The 27,081-nt window shown below is 47.3% G+C and overlaps 1 protein-coding gene and 1 pseudogene across 7 annotated transcripts in view; both read right to left on the bottom strand.

The window, feature by feature from the left end:
• The window catches only part of Pink1 (PTEN-induced putative kinase 1), a 446,363-nt gene that overhangs the window by 18,218 nt on the left and 401,064 nt on the right, over nt 1-27,081 (bottom strand). The window contains exons 9-10 of one of the 7 annotated variants that reach the window (XR_012893957.1): nt 4,883-5,037; nt 3,914-4,094 (exon numbers count right to left, since the gene is read on the bottom strand). The exons of 4 other annotated variants lie outside the window; for them this stretch is intronic. Coding sequence is in view for 1 of the 3 variants with exons in the window: in XM_037419275.2 (XP_037275172.1) it covers nt 4,912-5,037 (126 nt within the window). In the remaining 2 variants the exon portion in view is untranslated. The remainder of the gene's footprint in view (nt 1-3,913; nt 4,095-4,882; nt 5,038-27,081) is intronic. 2 more of the 7 variants (XR_012893956.1, XM_037419275.2) reach the window with 2 other exon arrangements.
• On the bottom strand, nt 731-3,871 carry LOC142802724 (putative ribosome biogenesis protein RLP24 pseudogene; annotated as a pseudogene).

Here is a 27,081-nt window from a genome sequence, read left to right as displayed (position 1 = left end):
GGACTGGTTGACGGTCAGATTATCTTCTGTTGCAGCATATCGTGTACGTTTTCCTTAATGATTTTTAGTTCGCCTGGAGAGACGCAGTACGGACGGCAGTGCACAATGGATCTTCTGTCGGTCTGAATACGATGTGCTGTAGCGGTAGTCTGGCCCAAGGTGGATGAATAAACATCAAAAGAGTTTGCATGCTTTTCCAACAAATCAAGCAGCTACTGCTTCTGTGAGTCTGTCAAGTCTTTGTTGATGGCTGCCGTAAAGGCCGAGGAAGCAGCATGATGAGCAGAATGGCCTTTAGAGGAGATAGGGGTAAAAGGCATGACACACACAGGCTCCAGGTTGGCAACACAGGCGACAGCAGTGCCCCGCGGCAGTAAAATTTCATCTGGTGTGGTGTTCGTAGCAGCAACGACAGCTGACCCATTGTTGAAGCCAGCCATGCCTGATGAGAGAGCTATGCCTTTATTAAGGCAACGGGGTGACAGAGTGACCAAAATGTCACCAGAGTCCACGTCGTTGGACAAAACAGACTAATTGCTGTTCGTGTGGTGGTAGCTCGATGTCTGCAGCAGCGTTGAGTCGAAGGGCCCTGTAGGTTTCGTCACTGAGCAAGTGGTCTGTGTCAGCAAGATGAACGACACGTTGTGCACAACAAATAGTCGCGGAAGCAGAGGAAAGAAAGTCCCAGCCTAAAATGACTTGGTGGGAGCACGGGAATAGCACAGCAAATTCTATATGGTGAAGAATGTGGTCGATTGATTGATATGTGGGGTTTAACGTCCCAAAACCACCATATGATTATGAGAAACGCCGTAGTGGAGGGCTCTGGAAATTTCGACCACCTGGGGTTCTTTAACGTGCACCCAAATCTGAGCACACGGGCCTACATTTCCGTCTCCATCGGAAATGCAGCCGCCGCAGCCGGTATTTGAACCCGCGACCTGCGGGTCAGCAGCCGAGTACCTTAGCCACTAGACCAACGCGGCAGGGCAGAATGTGGTCGATTAGCACGCGGGTAGTACAGAGAGCGGAAGGGCGAATCCTTGTTCCCTGGGCTGTAGGTAACTACTGTCGGTCCATCATAAAGCTTTGTGACTTTTCAAAGACGGGCACACAAATCAGCACGAATAATAGAAAATGCAGCCCCAGTGTCCACCAAAGCATCAACGTCCACTCCCTCAACTGTGACTGAAATCATATTGTAAGGGCGCGCTTGAGGAATTGGAGTCCTGTGTTAGAATGCTCTTCGACAACTTTCACAATTGTCTGCTCTTTCTTCTTGAGCATCGCAGCTGGAGATCTGATGAGGTAGAGGTCTCTCTGAACTTTTTTGATGTCCCTTTGTTTGTCGAGCTCTTTGCCCTTCATCAACCTGTTCGTGACATAATGGCCCTGCCTCTTAGCTTTGATTGCCTCGACCCATTGTATCGTTTTTACGGTGTTCTGCCACAGCTCCCTGTTGTACTTATAGGCACTTTTCGCCTTTTCTCGAATTCAAAAGATGGGTCAACAGTGAGCTCTTTGCCGGCAGCCTTACAGAAGGCCTTGGTCCACCTGATTTTCCTTGGGTTGCGCTTTTTCTTGAAAATCTTGTGACATTTCGATCTGCAACACCTGAAAATCTTGCAATCATTGCACACAAAGTGCCATGACCCGGGCATATGGGCGATGAGCAGAAGTAACACTTCTCAATCCTCATGGTGCCGAATTTCTACTTCTGTGCTAGAGACAGCAGCACACGCGGAAAGGAAGAAACTGCGCATGCGTTGTCTTCGAATGTAGGAGCCTGTGTTGGAATGCAGTTTGTCCTCCAAAAACTGTATCGCTTAGTTTTCCAGACAACGTTCAGAAGCGAGGGAAGCAGGCTGAAGCGGAGAAGAGGAGCGACGGTGAACGGCGTCAGGTTGACTGATGACTACTGCGCAGTTCACCCGATGCTGGCGGAGATGGAGACCGATGCGGCGGTGATGAATAACGGCGGCCCTGGTACAAGGCTCCTCCGGTATATTCGCGTTTGTCGTACCCTCAATGCTCATCTTGCTGGCGCTTGCGGCAAAAGCGTGAAATGTGACCACAATAGCCGCAATAATAGCTCATAGGGCAAGTCGATCGATGAGGAGGGTAGTAGCTTGCGTTAATTGCACCGGGAGAGAGAGCAGTGAGAGGGACAGATGACGGCTCAGGCAGTGGTGATGGAAAGCTCGTGGGAAAGCTTGTGGGAGGTGCGGCAGCAACCCCCACAAACGTTCGTGGCCGCGATGTCGAGCTGACAGTGCCTGATGGCGCGGGGGCAGCATGCGAGAATGATGGGAGTGTGCGAGCGACAGTGGGCTGCAGGTGGGTCATGTGGGTCATGGACATGAGCTCCTCCCTGATGACATCCCACAATGATGTTGAAGAAGACTGAATGGGACACACTGAAGGTAGTGTGAATCCCATTGATTCTAATTCTTCGCGTATAATCACCCTTATCGTGTTCCGTAGGTTTGGATCCGCCGTAATATGGGCCGCGTCACTGTCCGTTTGTAGGCGCATAGACTCAAGTTGTTCGAGGCGCTGACAGGTTGTCACAATGTCAGCAACAGTAGCCGGATTCTGGATTGCAAGGGTACTGAATGCGACGGGTGCAATCCCCTTAATAAGCTGGCGTACCTTGTCTGACTGTCATTCATGTGTCAACCCGGCGGCAACGTGAAAGAACAGCCTCGATGAAGAATGTATACGACTCCTCGATGTGCTGTTTCCGAGCCGTGAGAGCTTTCTTTGCGAGAGCCGAATGAACAGCCGGTGTGCCAAAGACATGGCGAAGCTGGTATTTGAAGGCCTGTCCTGGATGTCGATGAGGTGGTTGAAGAACCACGTCTTCGCGACACCCGTGAGGTAGAATGAGACGTGAGCGAGTTTGTAGGTGTTATCCCACCAGTTAGCAGCGCCGACACGTTCGAAATCGTCAAGCCATTATTCCTCCACATCTTCTCCGCGCATACTAGCGAAGAGATGGGGCTCACGCTGGAGGCTGTTAAGACGTGAGAAGGCACGGCACGCTATGGCGGAGTGGGAACGGCTGGAGCACGGACCTCATCTCGGTGCGACATTTTTTTTTTTTTTTAATCAATCAATAAAACTTTATTTTCATCAATAGACATATGCAATTGCAGGGATTATTTGGACTGATAGCCTACAGTGGCTAGTGGGTGGTCCAATACAATGTGCAACATAAAAAGTGTACAGATAAGCTTTGAAGTAACAAACAAAAACCAATCATATAAATACAGATAACATAGTAATACATTTTTCCTGCCGACATGCATACTTATTAGCTTGCAGCTAGCCTTCTTTACACAGGCACTTATTAAAAAAATACAATAAAAATCGAATCAAACACACGCATGCTTACATGTCTCAACTCCACAGAAAAAATTATTTACATGCCATGCTGAAATTACATGCTGTTTTAATCTCTAGGAGGATCATGTTCCTTATTTTTCTTCCATTAAATTGTATCAGTTTTTCTCCGTAAACATTGAAACATTTGGGCAGAATGAAATTACCATTCAAAGCATGTCCCGTATTGCGTTTAGGAATTGAAAAAAGATCAGCAGGCAAAGTTGGATTTCTATTATTTATGTTATTTACAGAAACGGCAATTTTCTAGTCGCGCAACATCAGAACCGAGAGAATGCACTGTGATTGAAAAATATTACATACTGATTCACCTTGGCTTTCAGTGTACCATTTTCAGTGTACCCTTTTGAAGTCGTTCAAGAGTTTTTAGATAACTGTTGTATGTCATACCCCATGACTCCACACAGTAACCTATGTGACGATGACACAATGAAAAGTAGAGTGTGCAAAATATAGCTTGTGGAAAATATTGGCGAGCTTTTATTAGAGAATAGCAGCCATAGGCTACCTTTGCGGACACCTGGCCCAAGCGGGGACCTGAACGGAGCTCCAAAGCGTAGAGCGGTAGAGAGGACGACGAGGGATCTAACAGCATCTCCACCATGTATGAAGTCTTGGTTTGGAAGACCTTTATTAGGCCCGAGGAACCGGCAGCCAACAGCTACGATGAACAAACCAAGATGATGATGCTACGCGACAATGATGAGGATGCATGAACAACACATGATAATGATGATAATGAACAGATGAGAGAATGGGTATACTAAATGCCCACAATATAATTAATCTCACTCTTTACATAAAACACTTTTGTAAGAATCCTCATTTCAAGTGTAATGATAATGCTTCTTCATTTCATTGAAAAGTAAACTAGAAGCTAAACTGAAAGAGGTAAGAACTACTAGTCTGGCAATGCTATCGTTACATTTATGAAAAAAATCCACCGAGGATCTAGACTTTAATTAGTCCTGCATTGTCTATGTGCTAATCTTCATTCTTGATCATCTATTCTCTCATCTTTATCCTTGACTTTTCAAATGCTCAAGCTATAGCGAATATTTTTAATAACTACTTCAATCCCATTTTTTAGACCGACAATGGCATCACTCTTTCATTTTCTGTGTGGATTAAACTACCTGCTCATTTCAATCCTAAATGAAGCTCCTCTGGAGTATATAACCCCATGCCAAACCTTGAGGTTTCGAAATGATCTGGCTGAGATGGTATTTTGAATATGTTTCTAAAATGGTATTCAGAATGTTGTGCTGACTATCTTACTATAATATTTAAAAAATCTATAATCTCTGCAGCAGTTCCCCAGCTGCGGAAATTAGCAAACGTAGTGTCCGTACATATGCCCGGAAACTAACGAAGAATAGCAAATTTAGGTTGATATCTTTGCTTTCTACCAGCACTAAATGGCTGAAGCATATCATTAACAGAGGTTTCGGTGCTATCATGAGGACTGGATACTTACAGTGTCTTGCTCTTTAGCTTTTGCAGGTGCTAGTAGTCTTGGGCGATGCGCAATTCACGCCCTCTTGGATCAACAAAGCATGCTACACCCAACAGTGCCCGGTGCTTCATCGCTGTCAGCCGTGTTCTGATGTGCTGGACTCGACAGCTGCCTTCCTGGATATCAAGTATATCGTCACTCAACCGGCATGGGCATCGCATGTATCGTCACGTGACCACGAACTATTTAAGAGCCTGTTTCGCCAGCCGCCGCTGGGTTTCGATGCTGACATGAGGACGGGATACTTACAGTCTCTTGCTCCTCAGGCCTGTATGTCTGCCTTACTGTCATATGTTTCGGTTTATCGATATGACTGGTCTTGCATGATGGCACCGAAACCCCACCTTTTATGTCTTGTGCGTACTTATTTTCATTGCCTGTCTGAGATCATTGCTGAGAAAATCGGGCCATGTTTTCTGTGTTCTGGGGGCGTTTATTGCTGTCAGGGGGCATCAAGATAAATCCGGGACCGTTCCCTAGAGAACAAAAACAGGGTCTTTTTGAAGCATTGGGTTCACTGCCAAAAACACACAACGGCCAGAATAAGGTTCTGGGGGTGCTCAAAGTAATTAAAGCTAATCAAAAAGCTGCTGACGATGCGCTTCCAGAACTCACGGCTGGACTGGCAGCGATTGAACGCGACGTTGGTGGCCTAAAAATGTTGGGGGCCAAGTTCCAACAGCTGAAAGCTGCGAACTTCTTCCTTGCAGCCCAGTTGGACCAAGTTGAAAGGCGCCAAAATGACCTTGAAAATAGGTCGTACAGGAATAACTTGGTTTTACGGATTGAAAGATACAGCAGGCGAGAGTTGAGAAGACTCTGATCGTGGACTATGTGGGTGTCCAGGTGACGTGATCGGACATTGAACGGGCTCACAGGGTGGGTCGTTTTACTACCTCGAAGAATAGGCCCATTGAAGCACAGTTTCGTTCTGTCAAAAAAAAGCAAAATGTACTTACGAGGCCCCGCACGCTGGGGGGAACCACTCTGTCAATAAGAGAGGATTACTCAAGCAAAGTTTGTTTGGAAAGAAGAAAACTGGTCGCATTTGCCAAAGAACCCAAAGAAACATTCAGGCTTTGCTTCAATAAGCTGATTATAGGGGCCGAAACATTTATCTACAATTCATCCAGTGATAACATAGAATATTGTAATAACAATCAAAGCCTTCCGTTTGATGCCCAGGGCACAATCAGCTATAACTGTTGTTTATGGTTGTAAACTGTTGAGCATATAAAATAAGAAGGATGCGTTGCGTTTTTAGACCTTTAGCTACTACGAATGCGGATATAATTTTTGGCACCTAGTCGTGGCTCGATGACAGTATTTACAAAACAGAAGTGTTTCCTTCACATATGAACGTCTATCGCAAAGATCGCGATGCGCGTGGTGGCCGAGTTTTCATATTGGTTAATAACAAATTAAAAAGTCTGTCTGTATCAATTACTAGCCTTCAGTACGAAGCCGTGTGGCGTAAAATTGAGCTGTCACAAGCGCAGCGTGTCGCGGTGCGCTGTTTTTATCGGCCGCCTAACTGCAACAGTGCGCAGCCATTGGAAGCTTTGTCTGAAACACTGGCTACGTTAGGAACTGAGTTTATTTTACTAGGAGGCAATTTTAACCTTCCGGATGTTGACTGGATAAGTCATGCTCCCATCTTGCACTCACGGTTTGACCCGTACTTAGCATTGGAAGAGCTCATTAGGTGTTACGCATTGCATCAGTTCGTTGCATTTCCTACAAGGTGCACTGGGCAATGTGCGAACATATTAGAACTTGTTTTTCGTAATCATCCTGCCTTCATAAGGTCAGTTACAGTTATGACTGAGATTAGTGATCATGAGGTAGTAGTTGGAAGTTTGGTTTGCCCAAACCTAAAGTTAAAGAAAATGTTGCCGCGAACCATTTATTTTTATGAAAACAGCAACTATGAGGTGATATCCTCTAAGCCTACTTCGTTTTTTACTGAATTCCAAGAGTGGTCTTCGATGATGAATATCACCAGTCTTTGGGAACTTTTTAAAACCAAGCTTACTAGTTAAGTTATTTCTGGGAAACTGAGAGCTGACAAACCCTGGATTACCGCAAGCCTAAGGAAGATATTTAATAAAAGTATTTACACTTCAAAGCGTTTTCATTCATCAGGAACTGCTGATGTTCAAGGAAAACTCGCTGAGTTATTAAGAGAAGCAAAAGATAGCTTTTTTTTTTTGCTTCCCTGGAAATAAAGCTGATTATTAATCCCAAGGAAGTTTGGAAATATGTGAAATAAAGTAAGATGGACTCTGTTGGCATTCTGGACATAACTGATGGAGAAACAACCTTTTCAGAAGATGCAGAGAAGGAATTCTGCTTAAACCAGTATTTTCAATTTGTGTTTTCCAAACCATTTTCAAGGTGGAATGCCATACACGACACCCCAGCGATTCGAACCTATGGATAACATAATTATTTCGGCTAGTCGTGTGTGCGCTCTTCTTGAACGAATTCAACCAAACTCAGCTCCAGGACCGGATGCCATTTCTAATCATGTATTGAAGAGGTGTGCAAGTGCTCAAGCACCATTTTTAGCCATCTTATCTTCAAAATCGCTTGAAGGTTAGAAACTGCCGTCTGAATGGAAGCTAGCAAATCTTGTGCCAATAGCACAGTCTGGAAACAAAAATAATGTTGCCAACTACCAGCCCAACTACCATCGTATGTTGTAAAACTCTTGAACATGTTATATATAGTGGTATTATAAAGCACTTAGAAACAAATAATTTTTCTGTGCATTTCAGCATGGTTTTAGGTCTGGTCTGTCATGTGTTACACAACTGTGCGAATTTTCTCATGATGTTTTAAGTTCATATCATAAAGGTTATGAAGTGGATTCGTATTTCTAGACTTTCAGGCCACCATTCCACATGCTCTTTTATTACATAAATTAACTTTTTTAGGTCTCCCTGCATCTGTTCTTGGTTGATTGAGGGATTACTTAACTTCTAGAAAACAGTCCGTCCGAGTAAATGGTTTGTCTTCTTCATATGTCAGCGTGACTTCTGTGGTGCCATAGGGTTCGGTATTGGGGCTTTTACTATTTTTGGTCTATATTAATGACTTGTCAGAGTCACTTATATCAAACGTGAGGCTGTACGCAGATGATTGTGTTATTTATAGATCAATACACAGTATGCACGATGTTTGTGCTTTACAACGTGATCTTGACACTGTGGTAAGATGGTATAAGAAATGGAAGATGTGTTTGAACGTAAAAAAATGGTGCTTCCTTAGCTTTACCAGAAAATGCGAACCTTTTCACTCATCCTACAGCTTGTCAGGAGCCCAACTTGACCATGTTGAACATTTTAAATACGTTGGTGTATACTTATCTGCGGATTTATCTTAGAATAAGCATATAGGTTACGTAACTGGCAAGGCCAACGATGGGTTACACTATTAAACGCAATTTCAAGTCTGCCCAAAAAAGTCTGAAAGAGGCTTTGTATGTTACAAATGTCCGACCTATCCTTGAATATGCCTGTACAGCGTGAGATCCTCATGGTCAAACTCTAATTTATAAACTTGAATGCATACGAAACTGTGCAGTGCGGTTTGTCAGTAATAACTACATTTTTAACTCCAGTGTTACATGCTTTAAGAATAACTTAGGATGGAAGCCTCTTGAGCAGCACAGTAAATTCTCGTAAATAAAGTTTTTTTATTCTATGTGATGAAATCCGCATTAACAAGAGTTTATACATGATGAGCTCACACTACGTGTTGCATAGAGATGATCATTAAAAAAAAAAAAAATCCGCGAGGTCAGCTGTCGTACTGGTGCCTTTGCAAATTATTTTTTTTCCTCTACCTCTGCAAGAAATAATTTGGATGTGTGTGTCGTTGATCTTTCATTCGATGCTTTTTGTTCTTCACTACAAGATGATGTGTGTTTTTCGTGAATGCGCTGGAGCTGCTGCACAATTGTATGCCATTTTCGACGGCGCCGTGTGCTTTGTTTGACTAAGTACTGCTTTTTTCCCTCCCTTCCCTTATAATAATGCCCACTTGGGAGATGTAGGTTGCACTAATATAAATAAATAAATAAATAGATAAATGAATTGCTGAATACCTGAATGCACACAATATACTTTCATGATCACAGCACGGCTTTCATGCTGGCTATTCTACTGTTATACAGTTCCTTCAATTTATGCACGACATTGCTTCCTCCCTTAAAACCGAAAACAGGTTGATGTCACCATGTTTTGGCTTCAACTTTTTTTGGCTTTGATTGGATAGCCGATCACTAGCTGTCAAGCTCAAAATGTTTAACCCCACGAAGTCATCTAAAGTACACATCACATCAGGAAGATGACACATCACATCAGGAAGATGACTTATGGCGCGGTTCTAGGTCCGTTTTTGCTTTTTATTTATAGAAATGATGGAGAATTATCGGTGATACTCAAATGAAACTTGGAATAGATGCATAAGACAGCCTTATCTTTAGAACTGTCTCTAATACTCATGATCAGCATGCATTGAATAGTGTTTTCTTTTTTTCGTTGTTTTCAAATGGGAGTGGAATATGGCAACCTTAAAGAAAGACTCTAATCACGACCTTTTCAAATAAAAACCAGCCTCTTCATTTTACATATATTAATGGTGGTGTATTTTTGTAGGTGTTATTCAGTTTAAATACATTGGTGTAGCTCTCACAGCAGATTTAAAATGGCATGCGTACGTCAAAACAATCTGCAACAAACTCTTTCAAAACTTTGGTGTCTCCGACACACGTTAAGCAACTCCAAAAAAGAATGCTGACTGACCGTACATAAGATTTTGGCCATACTCAAATGTGGCTCCGCCGCAGTGTTCACTATAGTGGCAAAGGTACTCGGCTGCTGACCCGCAGGTCGTGATCGTGCGGCGGCTGCATTTTCGATGGAGGCCAAAATGCTGTAGGCCCATTTGCTAAGATTTAGGTGCACGTTAAAAGAACCCCGGGTGTTCGAAACTTCCGGAGCCCTCCACTACAATGACTCTCATAAACATATGGTGGTTTCGGGATGTTAAACCCCACATATCAATTTATCAACTCTTGAATCTTGATCCAATCCCTCCTCCCCCGTGCCGTGCCACCGGCCATTCAATGGACCCCGCGCCGTCGCCCTGCCACCCCCCCGAAGGTAGAAACACTGGCGCGCCTCCGCCATCAATTTTGGGACCGGCACACAGGTCTACTTGCAAGCCTCCACTGGGACCCTGCTTCTGCAGCTGCGAATTTGGACATGTGGCATTGTCACAAAATTGTCCGGCCCGGATCAAAATCTGCCAATTCTGTCACATCAAAGGCCACTTCACAGTAATTCGCCGTAAACAGCAAGCGTCGGTACAGAAAGTTAGCGCTGTACAAGACTCTGACTCCGGCACTCCAAGAGTCCTGTCCGTGAACGTTAAGCCGAATAGCCCAAAGGACCTTCATATCTCTGTGGTCATTGGCGAACAAGTCCATATGTCCCTTTTGGTGGATACGGGCGCCACTGTATCGCTAATGAAGGACTTTCGCTTCTAAGCATAGACTGCTCTAGACATCCATTCAACTAAAAAACTTTTCCAAGCACCGTATACCAGTGGTCAAATATTTTTGCCCAGACTTTAAGCAAGGTGGGAAGCGCACCTCCGTTACTCTACAGCACACGGCACTTCATTGCTTGGGCTGGATGCCATCCAGCAATCGTATCTCCTGATTGATGGCACGACATTAACGTGTCATCTTGCTACTTCAGGTCAGCTAGGACTCGCCCGGGACTACGCCCACTGGGTTAAGCGGCGGCAGGACATCGTGCCAGTGTCCGCCAAACTGTGTCGACAGCCCCTAAAGCAACAGAGGCAACAAGTCGCCAGCGAGCTGCGTCGACTCGAGGACAACAATGTCATCAAGCGGGTGTCGGCATTTGAATGGGTGTCACCGCTCGAGGTAGTCCACAAAAACGACAGGGACACCTGCCTCTGCGTTGTTCTGCGAGAGCCCAACAAGGCCATTATCATCGTCGCCTACCGCTGCCCTATGTAGAATAACTGCTCAAAATGCTCAAATGCTGAATGGTGTGTCGTACTTCTCTAAATTTGACTTACCATCAACGTACCACCAACTGCTTCTGTAGGAATCTAGCAGAGACTTGACCACGTTCATTATGCAGGAAGGATTCTTTATTTTAAACGAGTATGCTTTGGTGTAGCATCCGCACCTGCGGTATTTTGAAGAATGATGTCTACTATATTGCAATCCTGTAAGAATGTCGCTTGTTAGTAAGATGACATACTAATGTGGGGAAGCTTGAAGTCTGAGGATGATGAGAATTTCAGGCAGGTCTTAACTTGTATTGTGAAGAGTGGCATGAAGTTGAATCGCAAATGTCTTTTTGTGGTGAAGGAATTGACATTCCTGGGGTATGAAATTTCTGCAGAGGCTATATCACCCATGGAAAGCAAAGTTCACGCAATTCTCAATGCTCTTCCGCATACATGCCTGAAAACTCTCAAGTCCTTCCTTGGCCTTACAGGGTATTATGCCACCTTCCTTCACCACTACGCAGATATTGTTGAGCCCCTCGGCAACTTTCTCAGACAGGGACAACAATTCTCCTGGTCGGAAGACAAGCAACGCAGCTTTGAACAAGTACAGGCTTGTCTTGCGTGTGCTCTTGTTATAAAAATGTTCGATTCTTCATTGCCAGTAGTTGTCACGACAGATGCCTCTAAAGTCAGTCTAGGTGCAGTCTTGCAGCAACATGCCGTTTCTCAGCTACACACCATAGCATTTGCATCCAGCACTTAAACTCCTACGATACAAAAGTACTCTGTGTGCGAAAAGAGAAGCATTAGCGTGCTTATTTGCATGTGAGTAGTGGCATATCTATCTGTGGGGCAGGTGTTTTACACTCAGGACAGATCACTAGGCAGTCGTTGCCCTACTACAGCAGGTAATCCAGGCAGACGTCCTCTCCGTATTTTCTGATGGTCAGCCAGGTTAATGTATCATAACTTCAACATTGAGTACTGCAAAGAGTCCAAGAAGCGTGTAGCTGATGCGTTGTCGAGGCTCCCATTGCAAAACAATCATTCCCCTATTTTATATGAAAAGATTGTCTCTCTTGTAACCACTGCAGTCGATAAGCAGACCATTCAGGCAGTTACTGCTTTCGATGAAACATTGCATCGGGTCATCAACTATGTAACTCAAGGATGGTCAAGAAAAAAAAAAAAACTTGACACAGCACTAATGGCCTACTTCCATGTACAGGAAGTGCTTTTTCTCCTTAACGGACTCCTGTTGTGGGATGAACAAGTAGTTATTCTAAAAGCACTAATACCGATCTTCTTGCAATCAGCCCACGAGTCTCATCAGGGTATTGTTCGTACTAAGCAGCTACTATGTGAGCACTATTGGTGGCCTCACATGGATAATTGTGTGGAGGAGTTAGTCAGGCAATGACATATCTGTCAGCTTGTGGATAAATTGGCTAAAACTGCAGTGCCTCCCTTTCAGCCAGTACACTAGCTCGAACAGCCGTGGCAACGACTGGATATAGACATTATGGATCCTCTGCGTACAGCTCCTAATCCTACATATGCCATCACCTTAATTAACTATTATTCTAAACAGCCTGAAGTATGAACATCATTGATCTTCTGCATACAGCTCCTAATTCTACATACACCATCACTTTAATGGAATATTATTGTAAATGGCCTGAAGTTCTTTTTACCGACTCAGTCACGACACGCGGCGTCATAAAGATACTCATTGCTGCTTTCAGCAGTGAAGGTCTGCCAGAGACCCTAGTTACAGATAATGGACCCCAGTTTACATCCAGAGTTCCAGGACTTCTTAAAAGAAACAGGTATAGTTCATCAGTTCTCTTCCAACTATTATCCGCAGGCGAACGGGCTAATATAGATATTCAACTATGTTCTCAAAGAACACATTCAAGTGGCTAAGCTGCAAGGAAAGGATGTCATTCAAAGCACTACAAAGTTCTTAAGATCTTACAGCATCACCCCTCATGCTATGAGTGGTTGTTCACCAGCTATCCTACTTTACAGTTGCCAACTGCAATCGAGATTAGACTTCAGTAAGCATAAGCTTGAATTGTTGCAACATACCTCTTCTTCCGCACTTCGCCAGAAGGTTTAGCAAAAGCAGCAGCAAAAAACGAAGTACTATGTAGATACGTGCAAAGGCATTAAACAAACTTTCATTAAAGTAGGTGATAAGGTGAAGGTTAGGCTACGTTTGAAAGGTCCGTTCAGGTTCAGCCAACCTCTTACCGCCCTGCAACAATTTAATCCATTCACATTCCTTCTAAGGAATGGAAAAAAATGCGATGCGTCAAAGTTTACGCTCATCCCATATGCAACTGCAGCATCTCTTCCATGAATGCCTCATTCTGCGCACATCTCTGATGCACATTTGCTCTTTAACTACGATGACTCGAGAAATTTGCCCTCTATTTCTAATACAGAGCGCTTCCCTTAACACTCTATTTCTATAGCTATAATACTGCTATAGTCCAGTACGACTTCACACCACCTGAAGTGCCCTCTCAAGTGCCTGTGACCTAGGACCATTCGTTAGGCCTTCAGGAAGAAAGTCCTGGGTATTCCCCCTCACCTACACAAATCACCAAACGCATCGTGTCAAGATTCGGCAAGGCGTGCAGCCGGTATCTTCGAAGCTGCACCGTCTTCCATATTCACTTCGGGAACCAGTGTCAAATGAACTTCACAGGTTGCTGAGCCTTGACATCATCGAACGCATCGATGCTTCTGAGTCGGTTTCGCCCATTGTTGTCGTTGACAAGAAAGACGGCACCATCAGAATTTGTGTTGACCTCCGGGAGCCTAACAAGGCTATTGTACCAGACAGCTTCCCGTTGCCTCATACAGAGGAACTCCTTCATGCCGTGGTAGGCGCGACACACTTCTCAGAACTTGACTTGGCTTCTGCCTACCATCAGGTTCTTTTGCACCCTGACAGCAGGCACCTGACAGCCTTCATCACGCATGAAGGACTTTTTCGGTTCAAGAGAGTTTGCTTTGGGTTAGCTTCTGCCCCAGCGGCATTTCAGAAGATGATGGCCACAATTCTGGATGGCTGCCCTGGTGTGTTGTTCTACATTGATGACGTGATAGTCTTTGGGAAAAGTGCAGAAAAACATCTTTTGAACCTAAGAAAGGTCTTGCAGAAAATCAAGTCCGCAGGCCTGAAATTGAACGACAAATGCCTCTTCGACGTTCCAGAACTTTCTTTCCTAGGGCATAAGGTCACTGCACAAGGTATCTCGCCGCTTCCAGAGAAAGTAGACTCGGTAGTTAACACTCCAGTGCCAACAGATGTTGCTGCCCTCCGTTCATTCCTGGGTCTTGTAGAATACTATTCCAAGTTTGTTCCCCGCTTGGCCCAGGTGGTCGAGCCTATGCGCGTTCTGCTTCGCAAGAATGAGCCATTCATCTGGTCAGCCGAAGCAGACAGCAGTTTCCGAAGGGTCAAGAAAATGCTTTCTTCAAGTACAGTTCTCCACATGTTCGATCCATCACTTCCAGTCATCGTGTCGACTGATGCTTCTGACTGTGGGCTGGGAGCCGTTCTGCAGCAGCAAAATGGCCATGAGGTCCGCACAGTGGCTTTCGCGTCTCGTACCTTGTCACCAGCGGAAAGAAAGTACTCGGTCGGCGAACGCGAAGCGTTGGCATGCATTTGGGCGTGCGAACGATGGCACACTTACCTTTGGGGTCGCCATTTCAAGATTCGAACGGACCATCAGGCGTTGGTATCGTTGCTGTCTTCGCAAGGACGTGGCAGAAGGCCACTTCGAATCGCACGCTGGAATGCGCGACTCCTATGCTACAATTTCACTGTTGAGTACTGCAAGGGGTCCACCAACACGGTGGCAGATGCTCTTTCTCGGCTGCCAGCTCCTGCCGCACAGGCACAGCTGGCCAAGGATGAAGAAATTGTGTCGTTGGTCGAGTCAGCTTGCGTGACAAAGGAAGAATTCAAGCAAGCCGTCCTCAACGATGGTTGTCTGCAAACGGTCAAGTCGTTCGTGCTCGGTTCTTGGCCACCACAAAAGTTCATACCAGAGGAGGCAAAACCTTTCTACTCTGTGCGCGAAGAACTTTCTGTTGTTCATGACCTTCTACTGTGCGCAGAACGACTCGTTGTTCCGTCCTCACTCACGGCTCAGTTCATCGCCGTCGCCCACGAGGTGCATCCGGGCATCACGCGCACAAAGGCGCGACTTCGTGAGCTATTCTGGTGGCCACGAATGGACAAGCAAGCTGAATCTGCCGTGAAAAACTGTCACATCTGCCTGGAGGCAGATAAGTCTGCCAAAACATCGCCAGCGCCATTGCAGCCTATTGACTGGCCTGAAAGGCCATGGCAGAAACTGGGCCTAGACATTGTTGGCCCATTGGAACATGCACCTCACAATAGCCAATTTGCTATAACACTGGTCGATTACCATTCCAAATGGCCAGAGATATATTTCTGCAGCGAAGTGGCCACAAGCACCATGAAAGACTTCTTAACCAGTGTTTTTGCCCGTGAAGGATACCCGGAAGAGATTGTTTGCGACAATAGGCCGCAGTTCACTTCACGTGAATTTGTAACCTTTCTTCGAAACCGAGCCATCAAGCTGTCTCATTCGTCTGTATATTACCCCCAGGCGAATGGGCAAGTCGAGAGGTTCAATCGAACTCTGAAGAACTTCAGAACTTCATCCAGGTTTCACTCCTCGAAAGGAGACCTATCCGACAAGCAGTTACGGACTACCTCTCTATTTACCGCTGTACTCCACAGGCTACCACTGGAGTTGCCCCAGCAGTTCTGCTGCATGGGCAAATGCCCCGAACCAGATTGGATGTTGTGGGGTTTTCGGCACCAGCGTTTGCAAAAGACCCAGCAAAGGAACTGGCGCGACTGCGCCAAAGGGTCCGGCTTCAACTGCGAAACAGTAAGGAGTACACAGACCGCAGGAGAGCTGCTAAGGAGCCAAAGATAGCTGTGGGTGATTTCGTTCGTATCAAGAAGCCGTCCGTTCGCTTCAAGGGGGATCGCTCTTTTTCCTCGCCAACTAAGGTGTTGGGGAAGAGGGGACCTGCCTCTTTCCGACTTGCAGACGGCCGCACATGGAACGCCTCCAAGCTTTCCCGGGTTCCTGAGAGGGGCACGAGTCCACCATACCAACGTTAGGAGCTACCTGCGCCACAGCTTCCGGTTCAAGTGCCGCAGCCTGCCCTGCCGCTGCCGCCTTCTCCCGGGTCGCAGCCGCCGCCTCCTGGCGTACTGCAGTCTGCCGTACCGCAGTCGCCTGCTCCTGATCCGCAGCTGCCTGTACCGGAGCCTGCCATGCTGCAGCCGCCTTCCCCTGGGCCGCAATCGTGGTCTCCTGGCGTACTACAGAGCTCTACAAGCTCATTACCATCTCCGGCCGTGCAGCATCCCCATCGGCCGTCCCGAGAGCGCCGGCCACCGGTCTGGCTCAAGGACTATCAGACCCACTAGTTGCCTGTGTGTATAGCACAGTGTATATGTAGTGTAAATATGTATGTATATACAGCGTGTAAAATGTACAGTGCATGCATAGGGGTTTCTTACTAACACTTACTAACAACTAATCAGTACATATAAGGGAGGGAGTATGTTATATTCAGTTTCGGTTTTTACTTTGTGTTCTCTCACCCCCAGGGGGCGCATCTGTCCTTTATGTATATATTCGATGTGTTGCGTACAATAAAGGTCTTTTTGTACGGTGGTGCTGCCGGTGCTTCTTACGTCTTTCGCAAACACCACAGTGTCTTTCTGGCCAGACTCGTAAACCATCGTTATATCAAATTCTTGTAACCGAAGGCTCCATCTTGCGAGACGGCCCGAAGGATCTTTCAGATTCGCTAGCCAGCAGAGAGAGTGGTAGTCACTTACGATTTGGAAAGGGTGTCCGTACAACTAGAGCCTGAATTTCGTTTTGGCCTATACAACCCCCAGACATTCTTTTTCAGTCGTCGAGTAGTTCTTCTCCGCAGATGACAACGTGCGGCTAGCGTAGGCGATGACGCGTTCCACGCCATCTTGATATTGCACGAGAATAGCTCCGAGGCCAAGGTTGCTCGCGTCAGTGCGGACTTCTGTGTCTGCTTCGGTGTCGAAGTGACCAAGGATCGGTGGCGTTTGTAGGAGTTGTTGAAGGTCGCGGAAAGCGCCGGATTGTTTGGGGCCCCAGACGAAGGCGACGTCATCCTTGACGAGTTGTTGTAGAGGGTCGGCGATTTTCGAAAAGTTTGGCACGAAGCGGCGGTAATAAGCACGAAGTCCTAGAAAGCAGCGTACATCATGCTTTGTTTTCGGTATCGGGAATAAAGCAACTGCCATAGCCTTGTCAGGATCAGGGCGAACACCACTGCTGCTGACAATGTGGCCAAGGAATTTCAGTTCCTCATATCCAAAATGACACTTTTCCGGTTTCAGAGAGAGGCCGGCAGTGCGAATAGCCAGAAGAACCGCCTCAAGCCGCTCAATGTGCTGTTCGAAAGTCGTAGAAAAAACGACTACGTCGTCTAAATACACTGAACAAGAGTACCACTTCAAGCCACATAAAACTGTGTCCATCATTCGTTGGAACATGGCTGGAGTGCGGCAAAGGCTAAAAGGGAGAACTTTAAATTCATAGAGACCGTCCGGTGTAATAAACACTGTTTATTCTTGGTCCCGTTCATCTACTTCAATCTGCCAATATCCGCTACAGAGATCCATGGAAGAGAAGTAACGGGCGTGTCGCAGGCGATCCAAGGAGTCATCAATACGAGGAAGAGGATATACGTCTTTTTTTGTTATCTTGTTCAGTTTGCGGTAGTCGACGCAAAATCGTAATGAACCATCTTTCTTTTTAACCAGAACAACTGGTGACGCCCAAGGACTAGTCGATGATTGAATTACGTCGTCGTCGAGCATTTGTTTCACTTGATGACGGATAGCATCTTGCTCCTTTTGCGACACGCGGTAAGCATGTTGGTGCACGGGTTGCACATTGGCCTCAGTGATAATTCTGTGCTTCATTAGAGGAGTCTGTCGGACTTTCGAAGTAGTGGCAAAACAGTCACTAAAGGATGAGAGGAGACTGAGGAGTCTTGCCCTCTTAGGTTCTTCTAACTGGCGATTGACGTTGAGGCGACTAGTCATGTCAGTATCGCAGCTGTTCTCAGTCGAGGTCGTCGTAATCAAAGGGAAGGCATCCAAATCATCCAATGCCTCCAAGTAAGCTATGGTTCTGCGTTTCGCCAAATGCCTGTGTTCGCCACCGAAGTTCGTAACTAAAACCGTGGTCTAGCCATTTCGCAGTTGAACGAGACTTCGAGCAATGGCCACTTCCCGATCAAGCAATAATGTCAGGTTACTTTCGGCGATGCCCGTAATAGACTGCTCCCGTGGACACTCAACAAGCATGAAGATACTACTGCGAGGTGGCAATGTGACGCAATCATCGACTACGCGTAAGGCCAAGCCACGATGTTCATTCTCGATGTCGGAATCTGGAGAAACACAGTTAACAAAACTGACGAACAAATCACGCAGATTAATTATCGCTCCATACTCTTGCAGAAGATCCATGCCCAAAATGATCGGCCGAGAACAATTGGGCAGTACAAGGAATGATGCTACAAAAGCCGACGCACAAATCTCAAGCCTGGCGGTGCACCTTCCTATAGGGGATACGAGGTGTCCTCTAACTGTGATTAATTGAGGGCCGTCCCACGTTGTCAGCACCTTGTGTAGACGGGTGGCCAATGAAGCACTCATCACCGAGTAATCAGCTCCCGTGTCGACAAGCGCAGTCACCTGATAACAGTCGACGGTTTCACAAAGAGGCTTTAACGGCACGTCGTAAGGCAGCGGCGGAGGGTATTTGTCGGTTCGCGTGACAGCGGCCTCATCTCCGGAGGTCGCCGTTTTCAGTTTCCCCGGCGTGGGCTTGCGCCACTGACACCAGGGGACCCATAGGTGGGTCGGCCGCGGTGCTGTGATGTGGACGGACGGGGTGATGGTGACCGTGACTGTCGTTGCGGCGGGACAGGAGCATGATGACTACCTTTCAAGTAATCCGCAATTTCTTGTGGGCGTTCACCATAGCGTGGACAACGTGCATCTGGGTGGAATCCGCGTAGGCCTATTCGTCGGTAGTAACAGTCGTGGTACATGTGTCCAACTTCGCCAAATCGGCCTGAGAAGGCAGGCGATGGGCTGGACTTGGAAAGCGTCTGGGGGTCCCAGCAGGTGGATGAGCAAAATGTGCCGTCGACGGCGTAGAGACGCGTAGGAAAGCGTGGGAGCTTCGACTTGCGATGGTGGTGAGGAGTGAACGAACTGCCTGATTTCGTTACAAACGACGTCCGTAAGAGCAGCACTACTGGGAGGAGAGGCTGCATGAAATTTCCGAAGTTCTTCGCGTACAACTTGCCGTATGAGTTCTGTGAGGACCTCCCTGTTATCACCTCCTGGTACAAGCGAGCACGCAGCGGACATGGCCGTCTGACGCTCATACTGCGACACCCGCTGCCGAAGCATGCGCTCTATTATTGTGGCCTCACGTATGAACTCGGACACTGTTGTAGGAGGGTTGCGCACAAGGCCCGCGAAAAGTTGCTCCTTTACGCCTCGCATTAGCAGGCGCACTTTCCTGTCTTCTGGCAAGTGGGGGTCAGCTCGTCGAAACAATCGCGACATTTCTTAGCAACATGGCTACGCTATCATTCGGCATTTGAAACCGCGAAGAAAGTGCCTGCTCCGCTCTCTCTTTCCGTTCGGGGTTACTGAACGCCTCACGAAGCTGCCAATGGAATTCCTGCCCAACTTGTGAATGAAGGTTAGTGGTTCTCATACCACACTCTTGCCGCGTCTAAGAGGGAGATATACACGTTCTTCAACTTACGGCGATTGTCCCAGTCGTTGATGGCAGCGACCCGGTCAAAATGGTCAAGCCAGTCTTCGACATCCTCACCGGCATCACCAGGAATGGGTTGGGTGTGTGAGGCGTGTTGACACAGGGTACGCTAGCGAGTGGGTCATGCTCGGTTTGAGTTGCGAATGTGGCAAACATTGTCCTCACGGAACTTGCCAAGGGGCCGTACTGTGGTGGTAGTCCTTGAAGGCGGCGGCTGCTTCGATAGATATCAGCAGACTCTGGTGCACTGGCGGTGGTTGCTTCTGGTTTAGGACCAGCAGGCATAGGACCAGCAGGCATAAGACGTTGCAGTACAGTACCCAGCACGTCCACCAGTCTGTCGCGAGAGGAAACTATAGGCAGGAACTCGAAGTGGAGGACTGTTTACTCAGCCACAGCTGCCATTCACTTCTTCGCTCTCGCCTTCTGCTACCAACACAGTGTGGCAATATGATTATGAGAGACGCTGTAGTGGAGGGCTCCGGAAATTTCGACCACCTGGGGTTCTTTAACGCGCACCCAAATCTGAGCACACGGGCCTACAACATTTCCGCCTCCATCAGAAATGCAGCCGCCGCAACCGGGATACGAACCACCGGGATACGACCGGGATACAACCGGGATACGACCTGCGGGTCAGCAGCCGAGTACCTTAGCCACTAGACCACCGCGGCGGGGCTTCATGCGCAGTTCATTGAACAGTGCAAGTTGGCACTTGTGTTATGTGTCGGCAAAGCGTATTTCATTTTCTGTACCCTGGGGTTCTTTTCTTGAGTGTTGCAAAAGAAAAAGAAAATCTGTCATTATGCAATTTCCATACGATTGTTATAACAGGAACTTGAATTTAAGTGTGGCAGCTTGGGCTAGTTGGTATGGCATGACGATAGTTATAGCGTTTGTGTCGTCGTTTTGTTCTCGCGCTATAACTATCGTCATGAATTTAAGGTCTATGGTTTGAAGAGTGCTGCTAATCTTGTCTCATCTAAAGGCAGGCTCGCCACTACTGCTGTTGTTCTTTGAAATGTGTAAGTTGCCACAAGCTACTTAACATAGTTCGAGACCTTTTTTCATGTTGTATAAAGACGCAATTTTTCTCAGGGTCAAATGATGTTGTGTCGCGTTCACACACTAGTGTGGTAGAGTTTCCTGTAAATGCCCCTAGGTGAATTTAAACCTACACCTGGACCAACAACCAACCCTGTGTGTACAAGCATAGAATTGCATTAGATGCAAACGAAAAGGAGAATATTATTCTTCTTTATTGCCTAATATTAATATTATATCTTCATCTAAACAGGGGCGAGAACGATAGGCAGCACACGGTGGCTAAGTGCAACACCTGTTTACAGTCAACTGCCGATTTTTCAGACACCCGAATCTTCGGACATGCCTGAGAATTCAGACATCTTCGTGGCACCGCCACGAGTCGCATAGAATCAACGTATAAGGAAGTCTGAAATTTTGGATGCTCGAACCCCCCGAAGTCCAGTTTTCCGGACTTTTTGACGCGACGGAAGGTCGGAAACCACCACTGACCTCCGGTAGGAACCACCACAACTGCCTCACACGCGATTACGATCGCATAAATGAGCGGGCCGGTCTACTGTGGCGGCATCTGTTGCTTGGACTCGTTGATCGTTAGTGGAAAAACATACACGGCTTATGAGATTCCTAATAGTGGCCGTGTCTATCATACAAGGGTGCTTCGCTGACAATCGAAACTATCCACCCGGAAATTTTTTGGCGCCAATAAAGTTCCTTTTGCTTTAGCGCTTGTGCTCATGCATGCCAGTCTGGCTTCTCGTGCAGGGCTATCGCGAAGCGTTTCACCACTTCGAACTAGAACTAACCGTCACACACCGATTTGGTCTGGCCACGCTGGCTATCTTGAATGTTTACCAGCGCTTTATCCGGAGTACCTGAGGCACCGTCGCCTGCCATCCCGCCGTTTTGTTTACGCAGCCCACATGGTGTTTGGCTAGCCTAGTGCGTGGTTGTGCGATCGTGTGAAGTGTGCTCTGCAACGCTAAGCCTAGGTGCTTCGACGCTCGTCAGCAAACTCCTTTGTTCACATTGTGAGGATTTCGCTTGCCTGCGATGGCCCCCACTCCGCCTTCGTCATTCTCGCCGATGACATCGAAGCGCGGAAAACAGTACCGTCGGTCAACGATGAAGAAAAAAGCCGCCATTACTAAGGTAGTGAAGAGTGGCCGATCGTAGGCTGACATTCGTCGACACTGACAACGTGCTCGACTTCTGCGCAGAGCTAACCGACGTCGAAATAGTCAGTCAGGTTATGGCTGATTCAGACAACTCCGATGTCGAAAAAGAGGAACCAATGCCTGCGCCACCTACGACCGCCGAATTTATGCGAGCATTGATGACGCTGTCATCGGTGTACAGTGATGACATGACCGTTGCTCAGATCGAGGCAAATGTGAATATATGCAAGCAGAACGCCGTTCAAACAAGGACCAACAAGTTTTTCAAGCCACTGCAGCTCTAACACCGGCTGTCCTGACGGCACCCGCTGTTGGCTGCATGCATTTTTTTAACGGCTCTTTGCAGAGCCACCCCACTGATGCTTTGGCAGAGTTCCGGAAGTCTGGTACTTCGACCTTGACCCTCTTGATCCGAGAAATATCAATGAAATGGTGCGTTTTTTGCTTGCATTAAGAGAAAATGAGAAAAATGGCGAGTTTTTTTTGCTTGAATTGAAAATTATCAGTAAAATAATGCATTTTTTTCCTTGCATTCATTTTTTCGGACTGCCCGAATTTTCTGAGGGTTTTTTGCTTCCTAAAGGGTCCAAAAAATCAGCAGTTGACTGTATTTGGTCACACAACCAACTGTCTAACAACCAGGAAGGTAAAGGGGCAGTTGCTTATATACATGCTCGAGCCACTATCACACCGAGCATTGACGTCACGAAGCCGAACAGTCCAGAGTCCAGGTCACCGCTGATAGCGAAGCGCGTCTGCGTCAGCACCATGATGTACAAACACGATAACACAACACTCCTCTCCCCTCACGAGGTTTCGTCTCAAGGCACAAAACGGTCTGGCGGTCGCCTCAACCGGATAGAACCTCGAAGCTGAGGTGTTAATTGTCCCGAGGGTACGCCGTTATAGAAACCACTGTCGAGCGTCAGACCGCTGTCGTGTAGAAGGCCAGGAGAAGGCTCGGTAGAAGGCCCTGCCAATTCAGCTGCTGGTGACGTCAAGTTCGATGCTGGTTGGTCCCGATTATTGAGCCGAGTAAGCGAGCTGGTGGAGGTGGGCTCTCTAGTGTCCCTGAAGATCGGACCCTTGTTTTCCACTCTCCGCCCGTCCAGTACTGTTCTTGCCGCCTTAAGCCAGCTCCGGTTCTCCTGGAATGTACACAGTCGCAGGTTATCAGCGTGAACGTATCGGTCCTTGTCTCTGACGTGAACAATGCACGTGCATGCGCTGCACCGCTGAGCAATTGTACCCAGCAGCCATTTGTCATCGTCCGGGCAGAGCACTGTTATCAAAACCTGGTCGCCTTCTCAAAAGTCTCTCCATGGCCCTTGTTTTTGGTCTGCGTGGAGCTTCGCCTGCTCCCCCCTTTTGCGCATGCGTTGTTCGGTTCCAGGGTGCAGCAGACTCAGCCTGGTTCTTGGCTGCCACGACAAGAATATCTGGGCCGGGCTCTCACCAGTGGTGCTGGACAGGGTGTTGCAATAACTGAAGAGAAATTGGTCTATGCGTTGTTGTATGGACCTCTTGTCTCCGTTTCTTTCTTTGTCTAGTACCTGTTTAAACAAGTCCTTTTTGACGGTCTGAACGCACCGTCCGGCGCTACCATTCAAAACTGGGTGATAGGGAGGAGATTTGAATGACGAATTCCATTCCTGCTCAGGAATGTTCTAAAGTGCTGCGACGTGAATTGGGGCTCGTTGTCGGTCACGATCTCCTCCAGTAGTCCGTAGGCCGCAAAAACACTTTGCAATTTCTTTACCGTCTTTTCACTTTTTGTTGTTGTCTTGACAAACACCTCAACCCACTTCGAATGAGCGTCTATGCGGGCCAAAAAAAAATGCTAGTCCCTTTGCGCAAAATCTAGATGAACTCACTGCCATCTACAGGTTGGCCAGCCCCATGACTTTAGTGGTACTCTAGCTTCCGCATTCTGTGACAACTGACAAGTGATGCCCTCTTTCACCGCTTGCTCTATGTCTAGTGTAAAGGGAGGCCACCTGACAAGTCCTTGACAGCATTTTCATTCGAGTCATTCCTGGGTGACTTTTGTGCAGCATTTCTAGAACCTTCTGTCGCAACGAAGCTGGTATAACCATGTAATTGCCCCATGTTACGCACTCTTGGTCTACCAATAGTTCGCTACGACGAACGAAGTATGGTGAAAGATCGCTGTCCGACACATGCGCAGGCTACCCGTTCCGCGTAAAAAACAGCACTTTAGAGAGCAATCGATCTTTACCCGTTTCCCATCTAATTTCCTTTGCTGACAATGGAGCATCACCTAGCACCGAAAAAAAAAGAAACGCCCTCCGACTCCTCTGCTTTGTCTCGAAGGGGTAGCCGTGAAAAGGCATTGGCATTTTGGATTTCACTTGCTTTCACTAGACCCATCAGTAGTCATACGCTCTAAGGATTAAGGCCCACCGCTGTATTCGTGCTGCTGCCATTGTAGGGATTGGCTTGCCAAGCCCAAAAGTTCCAACCAGGAGTTGGTGATGTGAATAAATGAAAAATTTTCGACGAAACAAACATTTTTGGTACTTCTTTAGACCGAAAATAACTGCAAGAGCCTCTTTCTCCAAGTGAGCGTAGCCCTGCTCTGCCTGACTTAGTGTCCTCAATGCGAATGCTATCGGTCTTTCGACCCCCACAATTTCACGGAATAAGATCGCCCCTAATCTATATGCCGAAGCGTCGCATACCATACCCAGTTCCTGATCCGCATTGTAGTATGTTAGTAATCCGGGATGCATAAGTCAATCCTTGGATCTTTTAAAAGTATCCGCCACCCTGTCTGTCCATTGCCACTTAACATTTTCGCCCAACAACTCGTACAATGGTTTTAGCTCTGCTGACATGTGCGAAACCAATTTGGCATAAAAATTGAGCACACCAAATATGCTCGAAGTTCCAGTGTGTTCTTGGGTGTCGGCGTGTCCTTGATAGCGCGCACTTTATCATCGAATGGCTGTATGCCATTTGCGTCCAGCACGTGACCCAGATACGCCACCGATGTTTCGAGAAACTTGCACTTTCCTTTGCGCAATTTAATGCCTCGTTTCTTGAACCTTGTCAGTACGCTTTCCACCTTTTTCCAACATTCCTCAAAACTTTCCCTGGCAATTACTACTTCATCCAGGTAGCAGGCGACCTTATCTAGGGCTCCTAGAACATCGTCCATGACTGCCTGATATATCGAGGGTGCACTGGTTATACCATACGGTAGGCGTATAAACCTAAACAGCCCCATATGCGTATTTATTGTGAGTAAAGACTGCGATTCAGGGTGCAACTGCAGCTGTTGATACGTGGTAGAAAGATCAAGCACAGTGATATATTTGCACCTATGTAAGGCTAGAAACAAATCATCTATGACTGGCAGTGGATAATAATCGGTGCGCAAGCAGGGATTCACCGTCGTTCTGTAGTCTCCGCAAATCCTGACCATTTTGTCTCCTTTTCAGCGACGTGATCAGTCGACGTGACCAAGTCGCTCAATTGTTGGGAAATGGCATCTTGGAGTGCGAAGGGCACCAGTCGAGGTTTACAAAAGACCGGTGTTGTGCCATCCTTTAGCAACAAGCTTACTTGACAATTCGTTATCCGTCCAAGCTCTGGTTCAAACACCTCCAGGAACCCTTCAAGCAAGCTTGATACCCGATCGATCTCCACCCCATCCACACTCAACCAATCCACCTTAAAAAATTCCATCCAGTGCCGCCTTAGCAACGCAGTCTCACTCTTTCGCAACATACGGACATCGATCAGAGGCAGCGTCGCTGTCTGGTTGAGCTCTATCGGCATGATCAGCTTGCCCAGAACCGCTAATGGCATTCCCCCATGGGCTTTTAGCATTGTGCTACACGGCAACAACTGTCACCAGGCCTAGACTCGCTGATAGAGAGTCTCGGGGACTATAGAAACAGACGCGCCCGTATCTATCTCCATCAGCACATTATGACCCCCGAACCATACCTTTACAGTATAGTTTCGGACACTCTCGTTACGCGAAAATACATTCTGTAGCAAAATATTGTCCTCACCACTACTGTTCTCCGCATAGTGTACTGTGCTGGTGGACGATCGACACGCTCTTGCCAAGTCGTTTGCAGATGCGGCAGTGGCCAAGTCGTTTGCAGACGCAGGTGGCGAAAGGTGCCCATTCAGGAAATCCTGAACGGGCACCTTTCGTCGGTGTTGGAAGTGGCTCGACGGAGACGATTCGAAATCCTCGTCTCCGTCCTCGAGGAAGAGTTCGAACTTGCCAGTTGCTGCCATGTTGAAGTCTTTCGCTCCCAAAAGTGCCTGGCGTCTGTCGGCAGTGCGGATTCACACGAACCATCCTTGTCGCCACTATTATATTGTCACGAGGTTGTGATACACGCAGCACTTGAGAGGAAGCACGCAGGAGTCAGGGCGGTGTCAGGCGAACTGTTTATTGGGCGAACTTGTGCCCAGCAAAACGGGGCCAAACACAACTCATAGCAACAGCGGCGTGAACAGTCGTCGGCCGACGGAAAAAAAGAAAAGACCCCCAGTGGCGCACTGCGCCGGCTTTTTATACACGCGTCGTAACGCGTTCCAGAGTGGCATACAAGATAAACGCGGCCTGCGTTGCGCTTAACAGAAAGTGATAGCGTCTTCCTTCGTAAACCAAAAGAACCGCACGTGTCAGTCTTTTTATACACGCGTCGTAACGCGTTCCAGAGTGGCATACAAGATAAACGCGGCCTGCGTTGCGCTTAACAGAAAGTGATAGCGTCTTCCTTCGTAAACCAAAAGAACCGCACGTGTCACTACCCCCCTCTGAAAAAGCATTGTCCCGATGCTAAAGACAGAACATAAGAGAGAGTACATGCAATAAATTACATTAACAATGCGTCACAGCTAATCAGCGCGCGTAATAAGGTTTAAGTCGCACCACGTGTACGACTTCGGGTCGTGCACGGCG

Source organism: Rhipicephalus microplus, chromosome 3, assembly GCF_043290135.1.
Source record: "Rhipicephalus microplus isolate Deutch F79 chromosome 3, USDA_Rmic, whole genome shotgun sequence".
NCBI classification, from domain to species: domain Eukaryota; kingdom Metazoa; phylum Arthropoda; class Arachnida; order Ixodida; family Ixodidae; genus Rhipicephalus; species Rhipicephalus microplus.
Note: the sequence above shows the minus strand (reverse complement) of the source record. Positions and strands in the feature narration are given on the sequence as shown.